This window comes from Manihot esculenta, chromosome 16 (assembly GCF_001659605.2).
Source record: "Manihot esculenta cultivar AM560-2 chromosome 16, M.esculenta_v8, whole genome shotgun sequence".
Lineage (NCBI taxonomy): Eukaryota > Viridiplantae > Streptophyta > Magnoliopsida > Malpighiales > Euphorbiaceae > Manihot > Manihot esculenta.
In genome coordinates this window covers 30,170,451-30,187,440 of record NC_035176.2, presented here as the reverse complement: position 1 = coordinate 30,187,440, position 16,990 = coordinate 30,170,451, and the positions used below count along the sequence as shown (strand labels likewise).

At 36.7% G+C, this 16,990-nt stretch overlaps 4 protein-coding genes and 1 pseudogene across 5 annotated transcripts; 1 reads left to right on the top strand and 4 right to left on the bottom strand.

The window, feature by feature from the left end:
• Positions 1-21: 21 nt before the first annotated feature.
• On the bottom strand, positions 22-6,428 carry LOC110604201 (annotated as a pseudogene).
• Positions 6,429-7,981: 1,553 nt separating this feature from the next.
• LOC110603851 lies at positions 7,982-15,458 on the top strand. 2 transcript variants are annotated; one of them, XR_006348938.1, is made up of 7 exons: positions 7,986-9,855; positions 10,587-11,020; positions 11,112-11,273; positions 12,015-12,090; positions 12,438-12,593; positions 12,733-12,953; positions 13,013-15,458. XR_006348938.1 is itself a non-coding variant. In XM_021741800.2 (6 exons), exons 1-6 carry the CDS (start codon positions 8,254-8,256, stop codon positions 12,871-12,873), a joined length of 2,571 nt encoding a protein of 856 aa, XP_021597492.1. In that variant the 5' UTR covers positions 7,982-8,253; the 3' UTR covers positions 12,874-13,007. The 2 variants fall into 2 exon arrangements, 1 of the variants encoding a protein (XP_021597492.1); XM_021741800.2 differs by lacking the exon at positions 13,013-15,458 and having other exon boundaries at positions 7,982-9,855; positions 12,733-13,007.
• Positions 12,934-14,663, bottom strand: LOC110603852 (protein ACCELERATED CELL DEATH 6). Its single transcript, XM_021741801.2, has 5 exons — positions 14,636-14,663; positions 14,445-14,552; positions 14,276-14,323; positions 13,756-14,189; positions 12,934-13,681 (listed from the first exon to the last, which is right to left on the bottom strand). The coding sequence occupies exons 2-5, from the start codon at positions 14,542-14,544 to the stop codon at positions 13,067-13,069; spliced, it is 1,197 nt and encodes a 398-aa protein (XP_021597493.1). The 5' UTR covers positions 14,545-14,552; positions 14,636-14,663; the 3' UTR covers positions 12,934-13,066.
• Positions 14,697-15,480, bottom strand: LOC110603297. Its single transcript, XM_021740992.1, has 3 exons — positions 15,459-15,480; positions 14,869-15,360; positions 14,697-14,785 (listed from the first exon to the last, which is right to left on the bottom strand). Exons 1-3 carry the CDS (start codon positions 15,478-15,480, stop codon positions 14,697-14,699), a joined length of 603 nt encoding a protein of 200 aa, XP_021596684.1.
• Positions 15,481-15,857: 377 nt separating this feature from the next.
• LOC110603853 lies at positions 15,858-16,823 on the bottom strand. The gene has a single exon (XM_021741803.2). It carries the CDS (start codon positions 16,644-16,646, stop codon positions 16,020-16,022), a length of 627 nt encoding a protein of 208 aa, XP_021597495.1. The 5' UTR covers positions 16,647-16,823; the 3' UTR covers positions 15,858-16,019.
• Positions 16,824-16,990: the final 167 nt, after the last annotated feature.

Below are 16,990 nucleotides of genomic sequence, written 5' to 3'. Positions count from 1 at the left end.
CAATGGAAGCAACGTGAAAGGTTTATCTTTGAAATGATACTTCTGTATTATTGCTATCTAAATCAGTATCACTTAACAAATTGGAGTAAAGTTAAATATGAACAACCCAACCAAATGGGAAGCAACCCCCAAGTATAAAACATCAGGATGAGCATCTATTGTCAAATGTGACACTCAATAAGAATGGTGTGTAAAAAAACTGTTTGCAGTAACCAGTATAGTTGAGCTGTAAGAACGACCTCATTGACTGTTCTACCAGAGAATCCCTGCTGGCAGGAGCATCTTCAACCAGTATACCAATTCTTACTTAATATGGATGATCAGCATCGCCACTTTATGTGATTATAAGCATAAAGAAATAGGAGCATGCCCTTTTTTGCAAGCATTTGAGCTCACACCATGAAATAAAATGAGAAACCTGCCTATTTATACTTTTCTTGTTTTCTTTCACAAATACATCCTGGAAGGGGATTGGCATAAAAACTTTCCTCTAGCTTTGGAAAATCTCCAGGCTCCCTTAGATATGGATCTCCAATTCGATCTTTGTGAAGCTCTTTCACTTTGGAACTGAATGTCTCCCATGATATTTTTCCTTCATCCAACTCATCCACTAGCATAACAAAATTCATCCTGCAACCATCAATGGCATTATTTTTCCTCAGTGAAAGTTAAAACGCTAGCCCAATAATCATTGAAACAGGCAATAAATTAGAACATTACTTGTCTGGACTAATAGTCTTCTTAAAGTCTTCAAATCGCCTGTGACCTTGAACTGCCTTTGCCATATTTCCATCATATGTATAAACAAATACATCACTTTGAAGTGCAACAACATAGTCTATACCAGCCAACATGTTCTGATGATTCTTGAAAGGATTCAGCTCTTCCTCTGTGGCAAGAGTCGAATGTGAGAATATGTTAGGGAAGTCATCCAGAAGATATTGCATGCTTCCTTTCCCATAAGCTTCACCTGCTACCAAGTAGATTCTGGTGTCAGATGGGAAACCCAGCCCTTTAAGCAAAACAGATGTCTCCCTTGGAGTCAATGGACAACCGCCAAGCAATCTTCTTTCTGTTCCATTTATTTCTTTCTCCTTCCAGTGGCTGACTTCATAACGCATCCTGCGTAGCTCTTCATCTTCTTCTGCTGTCAAATTATGACTACAGCCTGTAAATGCAAGCATATCCTTCTCATACCTAAAGTAAGAGAAAGAAAGTAATTAGTTAAACAGATTGGAAACAACACTAGGATAACTTTAACACTCATGTTTCCGTGACAATGTGAAACAATGTTACTTAAAGCTCAACGAGTAAGGTGGTTGTTACGATCAAGGGTTATGGATTGCGTCACTGTCCCAGGTTCGCGTCACAGATCTGCTTATAGTAAAATCAGTGTCCAAGGCCGAAGCCGTTGGTTTTCCTTGATTCTTTCCTCACCCAATTGTTGTTGTTGTGAGCTCAATAAAGAGAGCTCTAACCTTTTGAACTCGTTGAGAGAGAGTTCCGATCTAAATTTAGATGAAATAATTCTGCGTATGTTATTTCTGATTTTCCAGCATTCTGATTTTCCAGCAAAGGGATAGGGTTATTGTTTCACACAATTCTACTAATATAAGAGTCCTAAGGAATAAAAAAACTAAGAGATAAAGTAAAATAATCTAATCCTAAATTAAAGGATAAAGCAATCTAATTTTAAAATAAATTAAATACTTAGCAATCTAATCTTAAAATAAACCAAATACTAGAAAAGAGTCCATAACATCACTTCTTCCTGGACAAAGAGCTTGTCCTCAAGCTCAAAGGTCTATTGAATTAAAACCTCTGCATTGCTCCTTCAGTGTGTGCTTTCACTTGGAAATTTGGACTGCTTCTTTAGTATGTGCTTTCACTTGGATCACCCCCATCGTCGACCTGTAACCAAAATAGTATCTTACATTGATGACCCGCAGTATAACATTCATCACAATTGTAACACAGCCTTTTCGCATGTCTATCCGCCATTTCGCCTTTAGTCAATTTCTTTATCATAGGGTCCTGAATGCTATTGTTGTGACTAACTGTTGAAGTATTATTGGTGCTTTGGTTTTGGAGTAATGTGGATGATAAGGGTGCATATTGTTATTCCCCATCCCCACCCATGTTGGTGAAAAATCTACTACAGCTCCATTTTGCATCAAAATTTGTCTTCTTTGAAATCCTTGTTAAGCTCATGGCCATTGCAAGATTGGGTAGACTTTAAAGTTCCACATCCATTCTAATCAATTAAGTTAATCTAGCTCTGAATATCTCCGCCTGTTGTGGACCTGTAATTGAGTGTACCCTTGTTAACAAAGCCTGAAATTTGTGTTGGTACTTCTCCACACTCTGCTTATTTGTTTCAAGTTGGCTAACTCACCCAAAGGATTGCTTTTTAGTGGAGGTCCAAAGTGCAAGTGACAATAGTTTTTAAAGGTGTCTCAAGTTATTCTTGGTTCTTCCTGATTTAGTTTGAAAATACATAATTGAGCCTCTCCAATCACGTGGAATATGGCAAGTCCCACTTTGTCGGCCGCTAGAGTTCTTTGATTGTGCAAAAATTGATCACAACAATTCAACCACCCCAATGGGTCCTCTGTGCCATCATAAGTAGGAAAGTCCAACTTAGTATAGCGCGGCACTACTGTAGTTCCAGGTCTAACATCAACCGGATCTTTAGTTCTCTTTGAAAAATTTGATTGGTTGTTGTTGCTGCTGCTTGTTCCCATTTCAGGATCTTAATTCTTTCTTTGTTCAACCTCTTAAGCTAAAGTTAATTACTTAGTTATGGTCTCAAGTAATCCTCAAATTTCTCTTTGCTCCTGACATTGCTATTGGTAACATTCTTCAGAGAGTTTAATATGGGATTCTAATTTTTGCTGTAGATTATTTTAATCTCCCATGACGCTAGACTTTGATACTAATTTGTTAGTTATGGATCGCGTCACAGGTAATCAGCTGTTGGTTGGTTTTCCTTGATTCTTTCCTCGCTCAATTGTTGTTGTTGTGAGCTCAATAAAGGGAGCTCTAATCTTTTGAACTCGTTGAGAGAGTTTCGATCTCAATTTAGATGAAATACTTCTATTTATTTTATTTCTATTTTTCCAACAATATATATAGGGATAGTATTACTGTTTAACACAATTCTACTAAAATAGCAGTTCTAAAAAATAAGAAAACTAAGAAATAAGGTAAAACAATCTAATGGATAAAGCAATCTAATTCTAAAATAAAGTAAATACTTAGCAATCTAATCCTAAAATAAATACTAGAAAAGAATCCATAACAGTGGTCCATCTAATAATGCATGTATACTCCCAAACTTTAGTGCTAATCCACAGAAGATGATTTTTTTTTCTTTTCCTTTAGATCTTCCAATAAGCAAATAAAGTAGATTGTTGCAATATTAACATTTTGCAGTTAAGTTTTTAGGGACTAAAATCATGAAAAACACAAACAAATGGTCAATCATAAGAAAGCCAAGATTACCAATTAGAACTTGCCTCAAATGCAGAGCAAGATAAGGATTTTCATTTTCTCTCATTCTGGAGACCAATATGTTTCCCAGATCTTCTATTGGTTCAGAATACTTCAACGCCCTGTAATTGACGCGGCATCTCAGCTTTTGTATAGAATCTGGGAGATCATTGTTGGCTAGCCGAGAATCAGTGTGCGTAAAATAGATTATTTTGTGCTGTTTCAGAAATGGCAGGACCTCAGCTTTGTAATGACTAACCTGAACAAGAAAAAGAACGGAGATTTGTTAGAGGCCAAAGAGAAGGTAAAATCAGGTCCTTGTGGACCAGCCTATATTACATTGATTCTCCACAGAAATAAAAAGAAACAAGGGTTAGTTTTGGATAAGCTTTACACTCAATATACAATCAACCTTAGACCAAGATATTGGTATTTTTGTCAAAGGTTCAAATCCAGCATATGAAGGTGGTAATGACTCAACAATGTGGATTTCATTCTTCAATGTTTCAATGAAGTGTTGCCAATTGAAGAGATCCTTGAAGTCACTGACATAATTGAAATAAGTTAGGCTATAGATCACCCAAAAACATCATAATGCAGTAATCATCCATATGCTATTACTCCAATCATCTGATCAACTGCAGAAGTTTGAGAGTAAAATAACCTTTCATCAGCCAGAAGGAGGTGTGATCAAGAGAAGGAAGAACAAGTGTTGCCTTCATAATCTTAGCCACAGCAACCATATCACATATCTGCACACTAGAATTTTCAACACATCAGACCATATTAGTGATGATACTACTACCGTAGTTGCTATCAAATGCAAAATCAGCCAAAAGAACAGTTCTAAAAAAACAAAATAGTCAGACCCCAAATCTCATCTGATTTAAGCCACCATTAGCATTTATGAGAATGTAACCATTTGTCTTTGCTTCCAGCTCTGCCAAGAAATGAAAAAAGGAATTCAAGGAAAAGATCATGAACAGGCGCAATTGATCACACGCATGCAGAGACAGACACTATAAAATATTTAACAGTTCGATTCCATACTTTTGCGGCTTCTTGACTGGTCAATGCACTGAGTGAAATTCTCATTGTTGGGTTTGGACCAGATACCTGAGGACTGAAAAAACAAGAGTGTCACAAAGTAATAAAATATCTTTGACAATGTCGGTCTTCAGAAAGGCAAGTTCTGGCCTTGCTACTTTCCTCTGTTTTCTGAGAGACTAAACAGAATTTCACTAATGAAAAATAGATGATATTCAAAAACTCACTTCACCAACTACACCTGATTTTACAATCTTTATGTTTTGCTCCATATCAGCCGCTACCTTCCCATACTCAGAGGAGTTACAGTGTCGAGTACTTCGAGTGTTGTGATGCAACTGAGTCAGGGAACCGGGTATATCCTAGTTTAAAATGCAGAACTTCAGGCAAGATAAACTATACTGACAAGCAGAATAAATAACATTGCAAGTGCATATAGTTGCACAGACAAATTCATATATATGATAAAATAATTGGAAGAGAAGTTAGACTGCCAGAAACAAGTCAACAAAAAAAGCAGATAAGTTCACTGGAAATGAAATATCTAAAGACCTAAGGTACCAAAATCTACACCATATCATTTGCCATATTGATACTTGTTAAGAAATAACATACTCAGCATCAAAATACATTTTGTTTGACTCCAAAATTTGCTTGATACGCATCTAAAAGCACGGTAGAGTTCACTTTACAAGATACCATGGATAAAGAAACTGAAAACTTTTTACTGAGCTTGACAGAAGACCAGTTCAGTATTGGAAGCCCTGCTAAAAATTCTTCAAGGAGACGGTTGGAAACCATACTTTCACAAAGAGTTTTAATCTTTTGTTGGAGAAAAATAATAAGACACAGTTCCAAGCTTCTAGAGGTATTTACTTTTACATATGACACGAAAATCCTATGGCGCCAGCCATGCTCCTCCTGCTGCCCATGATCTGCCGTTAGCCAAAAGCCATTTTCTCAGCCAAGTGGGTGCAAGTGTTCTAGGATAGGAAAGAATTGGCAATTAGGACAAGAAATTCATCGATTGAAGCTTTCAACAATTATAGACTCTCATGGTTATCTACTGTAAAAATGCAATAACGATGCGACAAGGGAAACAGGTTGTATGAAGCAACCTGGTGAGAAGAAGCTCTTTCAAGGACAGATCCAAACCACCCATTTGCACAAATCTTAAGAACACCCAAAAACAAACACACCCCACAAAACACAAAAAACAAAAAACATCCAGTGTCCCAACTTCTTCCTCTCTCTGAGGCCCAAATCCATCACAACAGATCCAAAGCCGCCCTTCTTATTGAGCAAACACTTGACAACTCCCCCATGAACTCTCTGAGTCACATATTGATGGTGGTTCTGCCTTTCAAACACCTCAACAAGTTCAGATCTAGGCGAATTAACTTGCAAATCAATCTCGTGACTAGGCGTACTAGTGTTATCATTGGTGATTATGACGTGGGTGTTGCGGTTGTTGTTGGTTGTGGTTTGGGAGGCGGCGACAGTGGCGTTAGCGTTATTGCGCTTGAAGGAGTGAGCCCGGCGAGTCATGGGACCGGAGAAACGAGGGCTGTTAACTCTCTGAGAACCGCCATTAGTAGTTTCACGATTGTGTTGGTGAGAATGGGAGTGGTGACCCATGAAAATGAACAAAGAGAAAAAAAAAATGGATAAAATGTAATGCCAGCGTTGATTTGCTGATATGCCTTATCGTGAAATAATAACTTCGATTCAAATGGATTTTGACGAGATCGCCATTAACGAACCAGACATTTTCAAAAATATCGTTTTTATCTTGGAAAAAAAATGCGCTGTGTCTGAAATCCGAGTTCGTTGCAGACAACAGTCTCTGGCCTGCACTTCCAATTGGGTTCATCTCAATTTACCCAGCAAATATTCATGCGTTTAAATTATTATTATTATCATTATTAAAATATTCAGTAATATTAAAATAGTCATATTCCAATCAGAATTAATTATTTTTTATTAATAAATATTTAAAAAATAAGAGAAAAATCTAAATACTAGCCTGATGGAAAGTGCATACAGTAGTCTTCAAAGGTCTAAGGTTTGACTCTCTAATCCGTATTTAAAAAAAAAATAAAAAGAGGAGAATCTAATTCTGATGACCAAAAATCGGTAATTAATAATATCAATTAAATAAATACATAAAATTAATCATTGATGTTAAAATCATAATCAATTTCAATCACAATTAATTATATTAAATAAATAAATAAAAATTAAAAATATTAAATATAAATATCTAACAGGTCAATAAAGTTAAAATTTTTTTAATATATTAAAAATTGTATGATTTTATATCCTTAAAATACTATATGAAAGGTCTAAGGTTTGACTCTCTAATCCGTATTTAAAAAAAAAATAAAAAGAGGAGAATCTAATTCTGATGACCAAAAATCGGTAATTAATAATATCAATTAAATAAATACATAAAATTAATCATTGATGTTAAAATCATAATCAATTTCAATCACAATTAATTATATTAAATAAATAAATAAAAATTAAAAATATTAAATATAAATATCTAACAGGTCAATAAAGTCAAAATTTTTTTAATATATTAAAAATTGTATGATTTTATATCCTTAAAATACTATATGAACATATTGCATTATAAATTTAAGGGATTTCAGATTCAATCTCCCACTCCCTATATGTTTTAAAAAAAAAAAAAATAATAAAAATAATAATAATAATAATAATGGTAAGTTATGTAGTATAAACTAACAGCATGTTTGGATAGTGGAAAACGGAGGGGAGGAAAATAACCAAGGTGGACTAAAAAAAGGGAAGAGAAAAATTGTCCTTTTATCTTCTCTCAAATATAATTTTTTTTTATTCTCATTTATTTTTTTTCTTATTCAAATATAAATAACTTTAAATTGTCTCAAATTTTACTTCACAAATTTCTAATTTTATTTAAAAAAAAGCAATTATATAATAACTGGCTATTTAATTTAATTATTTGAATTTAAAATTTCAAAAAAAACACTCTTTGTACAATTAACTACATCTAAGGGATTAATTACCGAGATGTTTTTTAGGATTATTTTAGATAAATAACTATATTTATACTATATAAAAATGGGAAGAAGAATGTTAGCAAAATACCCTTAAACCTTTAAATATTTAGTTATTTAATTATTATTATCTTTATATATTTTTTTTATTTTTAATTATAAAATAATTTCAACTTTTACCTATTTTCAATTTAATTGGTATTTCTTTTAAAAATTTGAGTTTCATAGTTGTTTTCTATAAAAAAAAAAAACGAAAATTAACTGTAATTTAAAATATATGTAAGAAATCATTCAATTAATAAAATTAAAATCATTTTAAAGTTTTGATACTTAACTGCAATTAAAAAGAAAAATTTTCCACATTTGGAAAGAAGCTTATTCGGTGTCGAATTAATCGGATAATCAGAGTAGAGAAAAAAAGGAGGGAAAATACACAGTAGGTTTTGGCGCGAAATCCCAAGCGTCGGCTCCAGAGACCGAAACCCTAAATACCGCCCAGAACAGTAGCCAGAAGGCGCAAAAGCAATGCTGCGCAGCGCAATCCCTCCGTCCTCCATCCATAGCTGAACAAACGCAACGCAACGCTTCTCTGCTCCGTTCGCTTTTCCGTCCGACTACTGAATCCTCGCCATTTTTTCCACTTATCATCATCTGTCTTCATTCAGCAGCCATGGTTGTGCTCAGGTCTCGCGAAGTACTCCCTACTAAGCCCGCTTCAAAACCGCTAACAAATCGGGCTACTCCTGAACCTGTCACTCCTGTCCAATTCAGAGAACTCTCCACCCGCCAGTCTCCGCTTTCGCTTACCCCGAACCTCGAAACTCATCAATTGGATTCCGATTCTGGTTCCGCTTCCTTCCGGAGACGGAGCCTCCGTATTGCTTCTAAATCAGTTCCTGACAATGGCTGTATTCAAAATGAGCCCCGCAGCAGGAATAGTGCCGCGACCATGCGGTCGGTTGAAGAGAAGGAAGGGATCGAGGAGGGAAACCGTTGTCCTCTGCTGGATCAAATCAACAATGTAGGCAGTGCGGAGGTTAATGGGGTTGGAATGGATGTTGATGGGAATTTTTCGGGGATTTTGAATCTGAGGTCTGGGAAACGGGTTGTTAGGAGAAGAGTGGGATATAGTGGTTATAATTCGGTTACTGAGGCAGGAACGGAACGTAAAGGCAAGGGTTTGATTTCTGACAAGAATGGGAGTAGTAAGCGGACAAGTGAACTTGTTATTGAAGGGAAAGGAAAGGGAAAATTAGGCGAGGAAAAGAAATTCGATAATGGGCATGTTGTAGAGAATTTAAATGACAATGCGATTAGAGAAATGATAGAGACAGGGGAGGGGAGTGAAGTGGCTGGTGTTGATGAGAAATTGGAGGAAAAGCAAAATCCTGATGAGAGTGATAATTCAAGGGGAAGGAAGAGATGTGCAAGAGAAGAAATAAGGAAGAGAGGTGAAGATGTTTTTGTCACTGTGAAATTGGAGAAAACCCAAAACCAGAGCAGCAATTCAAGGTTAAGGAGGAGGTATAGCCAAGAAGAAAAAGGAAAAGAAAAATTGATTGATGATGCTTCAGTATCAAATGGTAAGGATGCATTGGATTTGGAACTGGAATTGAAGTCAAAGGTTAAGGAGTTTGTTGATAGCATGGGGGATAATGTGGCGTTGGAAAGTGAAAGGAACACTAGGAACGCAAACACAAGGAGAAATGGATCAAGAATGGAGCAATTTCGGGATATAGCCAGGAAAAATGCTTCTCGATTTGCTAATTTTGATCTTCAAGAGAAAGAGGAGGAACGTTTGTCTCCTCAGGTTGATGTAGAAATGGCATATGTGGAAGAGAATCAGAAAATTGAAGACTGGCCAGGTCCTTTCTCTACAGCTATGAAGATTATTAGGGATAGAACAAATAAACTTAACTTGCAGCAGGGCCCCTCCATTTTAGAAAAAGCAACATCTGTGCCAATAACTTGGATTCCTAGAAACAGCCAGGGCTCTAATCGCTCAAGAGCATTTGTTGTTCCTTTGCTGCAAGAACTCTGCATGAAAGTTCTTGTGGACAATTGTGAGGCAGTCACTTCGCTTGAGCATGTCCCAGATGCATTGAGGCACAGACTTTGCCATTTGCTCTGTAGTTGTCGGAGAATGAACAGTAATTTTTTGGACCTTCTTGTACGTGGATCCCCTACTGAGATACGCATTAAGGATTGTTCATGGCTGACAGAGGAGGATTTCGTGAAATGTTTTGAGGCTTGTGACACCAATAACTTAACGGTATTTATACAAGATCTTCTGTTTATATATTAAATGCTTTAGTTTAACAATAATAATTACAATGATATGAATATGCATAGATCCCTCAAATTTATGATGTGGTCATTCTAGGAAGGGATTATTCCCATCTTATCTTGGGTTTTCATCTTCTAGGGCTTTGTCATATTTTTGTGGATTAGTCCACAGAAATTGTAACTGTGATTTAAAGTGGGAAAGGGTTTTTAACAGGGATATTTATGATGTAGTCCTTAGATAATGCCATTATTAACAAGTTACTCTTTGCATTTTCAAAAATTAATTGAAAAGTTCAAAAGTTTTGCATCTCTCCACTAAAAATTAGTTAGAGGAAAGAGAACTTCTAAAACTCAAATTACCCTTCTCAATCCATGGTAAATTTCCTTTTCAAAAAGATGTCAAAAGAAATGGGACTCAATAGTATTTCAAAAGAAGCAAGCAAGAGAACACTTAGATAAACTCCCAGGCAATTTAAATAACAGTCAATAAATCAAATCCTTGACAAGTTAATTAACTCATGAAAAGTTCTTGGAAAATTATTTTGCAGGGGAAAAAAACAACAGTTGACCAAAACTGCAAATTGCCAGATCTTACTTTGCTAACTGCTTCTTATATCTTTATGCCTGTCTCTCTATTTTGTTGTGTGATTTAGTTTTATCACTTTTCATTGCATGGAAATTGCACATAATCTGATTTTCATGGTTTTCTGTAATCAGGTTTTACAACTTGACCAATGTGGTCGCTGCATGCCGGATTATATTTTGCCAGTTACCTTAGCTAGGTCATCAAGAAGCTTGCCTGTGCTAATTACTTTATCCCTGGCTGGTGCATGTCGGCTTTCAGACGTTGGGCTTAGTCTACTTGTTTCTTCTGCTCCTACACTAAGATCTATTAATCTTGGTCAATGCTCCCTCCTTTCTTCCACTAGTATCAACACTATAGCAGACTCATTGGGATCATTTCTTCAGGAACTGTACATTGATGATTGTCAAAGCCTTGATCCAATGCTTATTTTGCCAGCACTGAAGAAGTTAGAACGTCTGGAGGTGTTATCTCTAGCTGGAATTCAAACTGTTTGTGATGGTTTTGTGAGGGAATTTGTTGTTGCTTGTGGTCATAACATGAAGGAGCTTGTTTTGAAGGATTGTGTGTAAGCTTCTTTAAACATTTTTATTTACGATGTTTGTCATATTTGCTATGCCTTTTGAGGGAAATCATTCAATTTTAATAATTTGATGCAGGAAATTGACTGATTCTTCCATCAAATTTATAGCTGAAACCTGTCCTCGGCTATGTGCACTTGACATCGTTAACTTGAGGAAATTGACAGATTCTGCTTTGGGATATCTTGCGAATGGTTGCCAAGAAATTCAGACATTAAAACTCTGCCGCAATACATTCAGGTTTTCGTATAATATTTTTGCAATTTTCTGCAATTCATTTCTGTTTTCTGCAGATGTCTGCTTCCATTGCTTGTTGTATGCATGAGTCTAACAACTGGGCTACCAGCCCAATGATAATATGATATATCCTCACCAATTAATGAATGGAGCACATAAAGATGATCCAAACTACTTTTTTCATGTGGAAAAGAGTCTTTTCAAAGTAAATGTTGTTTTATTGTTTGTGATCTTCCTGGCTGAAACTAATATTTGGAATGTATGAAATTGTGAAAGAGTGGATGGGACAGATAGAGATGATCCAAACTGTCCTTTAATTTCTGGTTGTTAACTGAGGCAAGAAATCTATTAATTTTTCCCCTTTTATTTAAATTATTTGCCTAGATAAGGAGAAACATTCTAATTTACCTTTTAGCCCTCAGAGTGACGTTCCCAACTCTGGTGGCAGACTATGCCAATTTGTAATGCTTGAGGAGAAACTGTTCTCTTGAATCTTTTCCAATACTATCTTCTTTGTCTGTACTGAAGGAATTCTTTGGAAGCTCTTGGATGATTCCTTTTTTTTTTCCTAATTGCTTGGCTGGGCATGTAATCAGCTGACCTGGGGTTATCTTGAATGAATTATTAAACAAATTGCTGCCACATATGAAGGTTTTAGGCTAGGCGTGGCGTGCGTGATGCTTTTTGCTCACTGTATTCTTTACAAAAATGTTATCTTTTTACTATTTTATCTTTTTGTGACAGCGATGAAGCTGTTGCTGCATTCGTAGAAACATCTGGGAAGCTTTTGAAAGAACTTTCACTGAACAATGTCAGGAAGGTACCTCCCTCTTCCTTACTTCCTCTTTCTCTTGTTGTGGGGATAAATTTTCCTTTTGGAGTTATTTCAAGAGTTTCCTTCATTCAATTCCTATGAGAAATTGCATTAATCAATTTGGTTGTGTACTTGTGCTTTGGTTTTAATTTGGGCTTTGTTTTGGTGCCACAATATTGATGTTCTTGCATAATTCTCCTTTTTGGTTGCAAATCTTTCCACATTTTTTTTTACCTTGTTAATTTTTGCATTGGTTTGAAGGCTCAGTTTGAGATTGGAGGTTGGACATTTCTGGATTAATCCTTAATTATGTGATAGTTAACTGATGGCAGTCATCTCTGACCTCTTTCTAGGTGGGGCACAATACAGCCTTATCACTTGCCAGAGTTTCAAGAAACTTGCTGAGTTTGGATTTATCTTGGTGCCGGAACATGACAAATGAGGCAGTGGGTTTGATTGTGGATAGCTGTTCATCATTGAGGATGCTTAAAATTTTTGGATGTGGGCAGGTAATGACCCTTGTCAAGTGTTGTAGAAAATTTCTATATAACTGTCATCCAATGATGAAATTTTATGGATCATTTTCACCCAGTGGAAATGCAGTTGCTGGACCTTGGAGTTCTAAGTTTAATAGTACTTTCCTTGCAGATCACAAACGTGTTCCTAGATGGTCACTCGAATCCAGAATTAGAAATCATTGGTTTGAAGATGTCTCCAGTACTGGAACATATTCGGCAACCGGATTCACAAGAATTTCCATTGCGATATTCCTCAGTGTCTTCTTTGTAGAATAAAGTAGTTGATACGCATAATATTGATAGTCTCATAGTTTTATTTGCAATGACTACTGAAGACTTCAAATATATCAGGTGGACTTCCAGGAGGAATTTTATTCCCTTGTGGATATTGATACAAGTAATTAAGCAAATGCTTAACATGTGCTAAAGACTATCTCTCTCTCTTTTCCTGTGTGTGTGTAAACCTAGTGTAGCATGCATTTGCTTTTCTTACCAAAGATTCTAGGGTTGTATGTGGAATGGATCATATCTACAAGAAGTGGAAATTGCAGCGTCACAAACAAAGAAATTGGCAAACAAGCTAAGGCACCTATTGGAATAAGCATCCATGCCTTACGGTTGCAAAATACAAGATAAAGTGTAGCACTAAACGCTACCATCATTGATGTTATGGAGAGGAACAGAGTAACTAGACCGAATGTCAACCGATTGGGAAGAGTATAAAGAAAATCAGCTTCTGCATATCGTGCTGTGAGAATGGACAAGAACATTAAGATGGCAGCTACTGATGAAAAGAGTGTGAGTGCATCTGCTACTGCAAATATTATAAATGCTTTTTGTTTTGAGAATATCGGATAACCATCATCATTATTGTTTCCGCCAGGTACTGTGATTGCTGCAGCAAAGATTACTGTAGCAATTAGTGCTGCTGCAACTGTGCATGAGCTTGCTGCGTCTTTCAACCATTTCTCACCTTCTTTCACCAATCCCTTGTGTTCCTCTGTAAATAACATTGCTGGAGTTCTCCCTTCAGAGTTTTTATCCTCTTTGCAGGCAAGTGGCACAATCTTCTCCACTTCCTGTATAAATTAGTGTTAAACATCATTTAGGAGATCAATTTCCTTTTAGAAATACAAAATAAAAAATCAGGTACCTTAAACCAATGCAGCTCATATTGCATTTGAAGAGCTGCACCAGAAATGAGATTAAGTCGGTGTTGAGGTGCCAATTTTCCAGCCAAATGCAATATATTGTTGCCAAAAATATCTTCAGAGACTAAGAGTCGATGCTTGTAATCACTCATTTGATATACAAGGTTGAAAACTTTTTCTTGGCGGTTCATCACTGCAATATGAAATAGGTTATGATTCTCATGATCTGAAAACCAAATAGCATGAGGAAATATGTCCATTATTTCTTCTACAATTTCATAAATCCCCAACTCTGCTGCTAGAAGAAACGGTCTTCTAAGCATCATGGAAGCTTTCTCATAATCCAGACATGCAATTTCAGTGCACAGGCATTTGGTGAGCTGAAGTGTTTGGTGATGCATCAATTTTATATCTCGTATAACCTTCATGTGGGGAACTGCAAAAGGATCAAGCTCACAAATGGAATGACTTCAAATTGAAAAACAGCAAGCTTAATTAACTAGCAGCGTCCCTCCTTCCTACCTAACATTGCAAGGATTCTCCAGGAGACCCTCACCCATGTTTCAACAGCTGAATGAAAAAAGGGAAAAGATTAGGATCCAAGTGATCCCTGGTAACAACTTGCCATGGGCCTACCTTATTATATAGAAGAAATTTTAAGCATTCAAGGGAACAAGGCACTGAGACGAACCATAATTTCTTGCTCGCTGTTGCGAAGATCCTGTTACAAGTTGATTTTGCGGGTTCTCCACATCTACAGCACTGGGTTGGCGTCTGGAATTTAACTTCATTGGAGCACCTTCAGTTCAAGGCAGCGGTTAAGAATCTTGAACAACAACACTTGTCAAACTCTACTGCTTTTATGATGTCTGAGATACTCACAGCAATATATCAAGCGAGTCCAGAAATTGTGTTTTATACCACTAGGAAACGCCGAAGTTTTTTATGCCACTGCACTCAAAAGCGATTCACCACCATAATATTCCACTGTAGCTAAGGGAGGGTGACTTTCAACCAGTTTCAAAGCCATGTCTGCAGAAATATTTAACATTAATGAAAAGATTGACTCGCAGAGCAAGTATTTTGTAGGGAAAGACTTAACAACATCTAGTTACCGTAGAACCCAGCAAGAACAAGAAGATTCATAAAGAAAACGCCAGGCTTATCAGCAGAATATTCAGTTGCCTGCAAATAGTCTCCGCTGACTTCTAATAAATAGGAAATCATCTCCTTTTGGGCATAGCGAGCTGCCTCAAGCAGAGGGACCCGCCCATCATGGTTTGCAATCTGAGGCAGATCTGGTTGTTTGGTCACTATCATTATGGCCGCTCTGGTGTTGCCGACAATTGCAGCAATAGAGAGGACAGTGTCACCACTGGAATTTTGCAAACCCAACTGGTGTCTCGACATCTTGTTCAACAAATACATGACAATGTGATTGGCCATTCCAGTCCCAACAGCTATGTGAAGAGCAGTGTCCAAATCTACAGTGATCCTAGCCTCTAAGGCAAGTGGATCACCATCGCAGATGCTTTTGACGGTCGCCAGATCGCCTTTGAGAACAGCTTTATATAGTGGCCGGTATGTGGTAAGATTTCTCATGTTCTCTGCAACAACAGACAGAATACACAAAGATCAAGTAATTCTGACTGAAAACAACTTTTTTTTAAAAAAAAAAAAAAAAAGAGGAAGAACTATTAATTACCATGTGATGATGAAGAGGCCATGCTTGAACCTTGGATGAAAATTCAAAGAGAAATCTTCTCACGAGTAGCAGAAGGTTTAGTACCCAACTTTAAATAATTTTCTTAGCAAGTTTTTATTGGTTCCTTCCATGAAAGCTCGCTGGAATGACAGTAATTACGCCGAAGGTTCCAAGTCCTTGTGTACAGACTTTCACGACAGCCCGTGTTATGGCTTATGCAATAAATTAATTTAAATTTAATTTTCACGATTTTTTAATTATTGAGAAAGAAAAGGATAATTTATTTGAATGGAAAATGAATTTATTATCTGATTAAACCAAATGCCAATTAAACTAGATTAAGAAAGTTGAAAGTTGTTAGTTTGGAGGATGATTGGATTGGTAAACAAACCAAGCAAATGAATAAACCTAATCATATTCATAAATATAAAAACACTCACAAAATAGCATCCACTGCTACAGTGGCCACCACAGCAGTGACCCAAAAAATATGAAGAGAAGAAGAAGAAACACACACAACACAAACATCTATCACTTGGCAACAATGTCTCATTTATGTTTTTATCCTTCAAAATCAGTTTTCACCCATTGCCCATATTTGTTCTTAATCTTCTCATCAAATTCCTTGGCTTTTATCTCTGCAATTTTGGCTGCATTTGCCATGGATTCCTCTTGCACTCTTGCAATCCTTCTGCTTCGCTTTTCGTCTGCAGCCTCTCTCTCTGCCTCCAGACCTTCATAATCTCTTACCCAGCAGCTGTGCACTGCGCAGCTCAATGCCAACGCCATTACCTGCAGAATAAACATTGCCATTAAAGCCCCACATTCCACTCTCACTAAAAGCTTTGCCTCTTTGGGATCTCTTGGGGACTTGATCATTGAAAGGCTTGATTTTTCTCTCGTAAATAACAGCAATATGCTTAGTACTTGTCCAATCAAAGAGGCAAAGTGAAGTGAAATGTGGGTTACGAAACAGAAATGGCTCAGCTGAGAGTAGAATCCCACAAACGAGCAGAGAAGGGAGATGCTAGAAACTGTTAGTAATGCGAAGCCTAGTGAAGTTGGTGGCATTCTAAGGAGAATAATGGGAGCTAGAGAGGCTGAGCAGAGGATAAACAGAGTAAAATTTAAGCATGAGAGAAGAAGATTTGGGAAAGAGCATGAGCTTCTCAGCTTAGTGGAGGCCATTTTTGGGTTGATAGAATCTAATCAATCTATGTTAAAAAACCTTTGCTTTGAAGAGAGAAAAAGATTTGATATTATATAGGAGGTGGGATTTGGCCGTTGGAGGCTCGGATACTATGACGCAACGGCTAGGACATTAGAGAGACAGAGCCACGTTACCACCTCGAAATTGAATCATTCCCTCTGCGCCTGGTTCAAAATTTATGGTTTTCGAATTTAAAAACCCACTTGTTTCCCTTTTTCTTTTGGTCCAATTGATGCTGTCTTTCAATTGCATCATTCTTAAAAACCCACCAGCTAATAAAAACAAAAAGGTGGTAATTTGTGGAATTAGAGAAGATGAATCC

Bases quoted from the DNA above. Each gene is read 5' to 3' on its own strand.
- LOC110603851 (XM_021741800.2), top strand. From the start codon at position 8,254: ATGGTTGTGCTCAGGTCTCGCGAAGTACTCCCTACTAAGCCCGCTTCA. The intron at 11,021-11,111 runs GTAAGCTTCTTT...AATTTGATGCAG, and splicing joins CTTGTTTTGAAGGATTGTGT to GAAATTGACTGATTCTTCCA. The intron at 11,274-12,014 runs GTTTTCGTATAA...TTTTTGTGACAG, and splicing joins CTCTGCCGCAATACATTCAG to CGATGAAGCTGTTGCTGCAT.
- LOC110603852 (XM_021741801.2), bottom strand. From the start codon at position 14,544: ATGAAGTTAAATTCCAGACGCCAACCCAGTGCTGTAGATGTGGAGAAC. The intron at 14,324-14,444 runs GTTCGTCTCAGT...TTTTTCATTCAG, and splicing joins ACAGCGAGCAAGAAATTATG to CTGTTGAAACATGGGTGAGG. The intron at 13,682-13,755 runs GTACCTGATTTT...TAATTTATACAG, and splicing joins ATGAGCTGCATTGGTTTAAG to GAAGTGGAGAAGATTGTGCC.
- LOC110603297 (XM_021740992.1), bottom strand. From the start codon at position 15,480: ATGGCCTCTTCATCATCACATG. The intron at 15,361-15,458 runs GTAATTAATAGT...CTGTTGTTGCAG, and splicing joins GGCCTCTTCATCATCACATG to AGAACATGAGAAATCTTACC. The intron at 14,786-14,868 runs GTAACTAGATGT...ATATTTCTGCAG, and splicing joins TGTTCTTGCTGGGTTCTACG to ACATGGCTTTGAAACTGGTT.
- LOC110603853 (XM_021741803.2), bottom strand. From the start codon at position 16,646: ATGGCCTCCACTAAGCTGAGAAGCTCATGCTCTTTCCCAAATCTTCTT.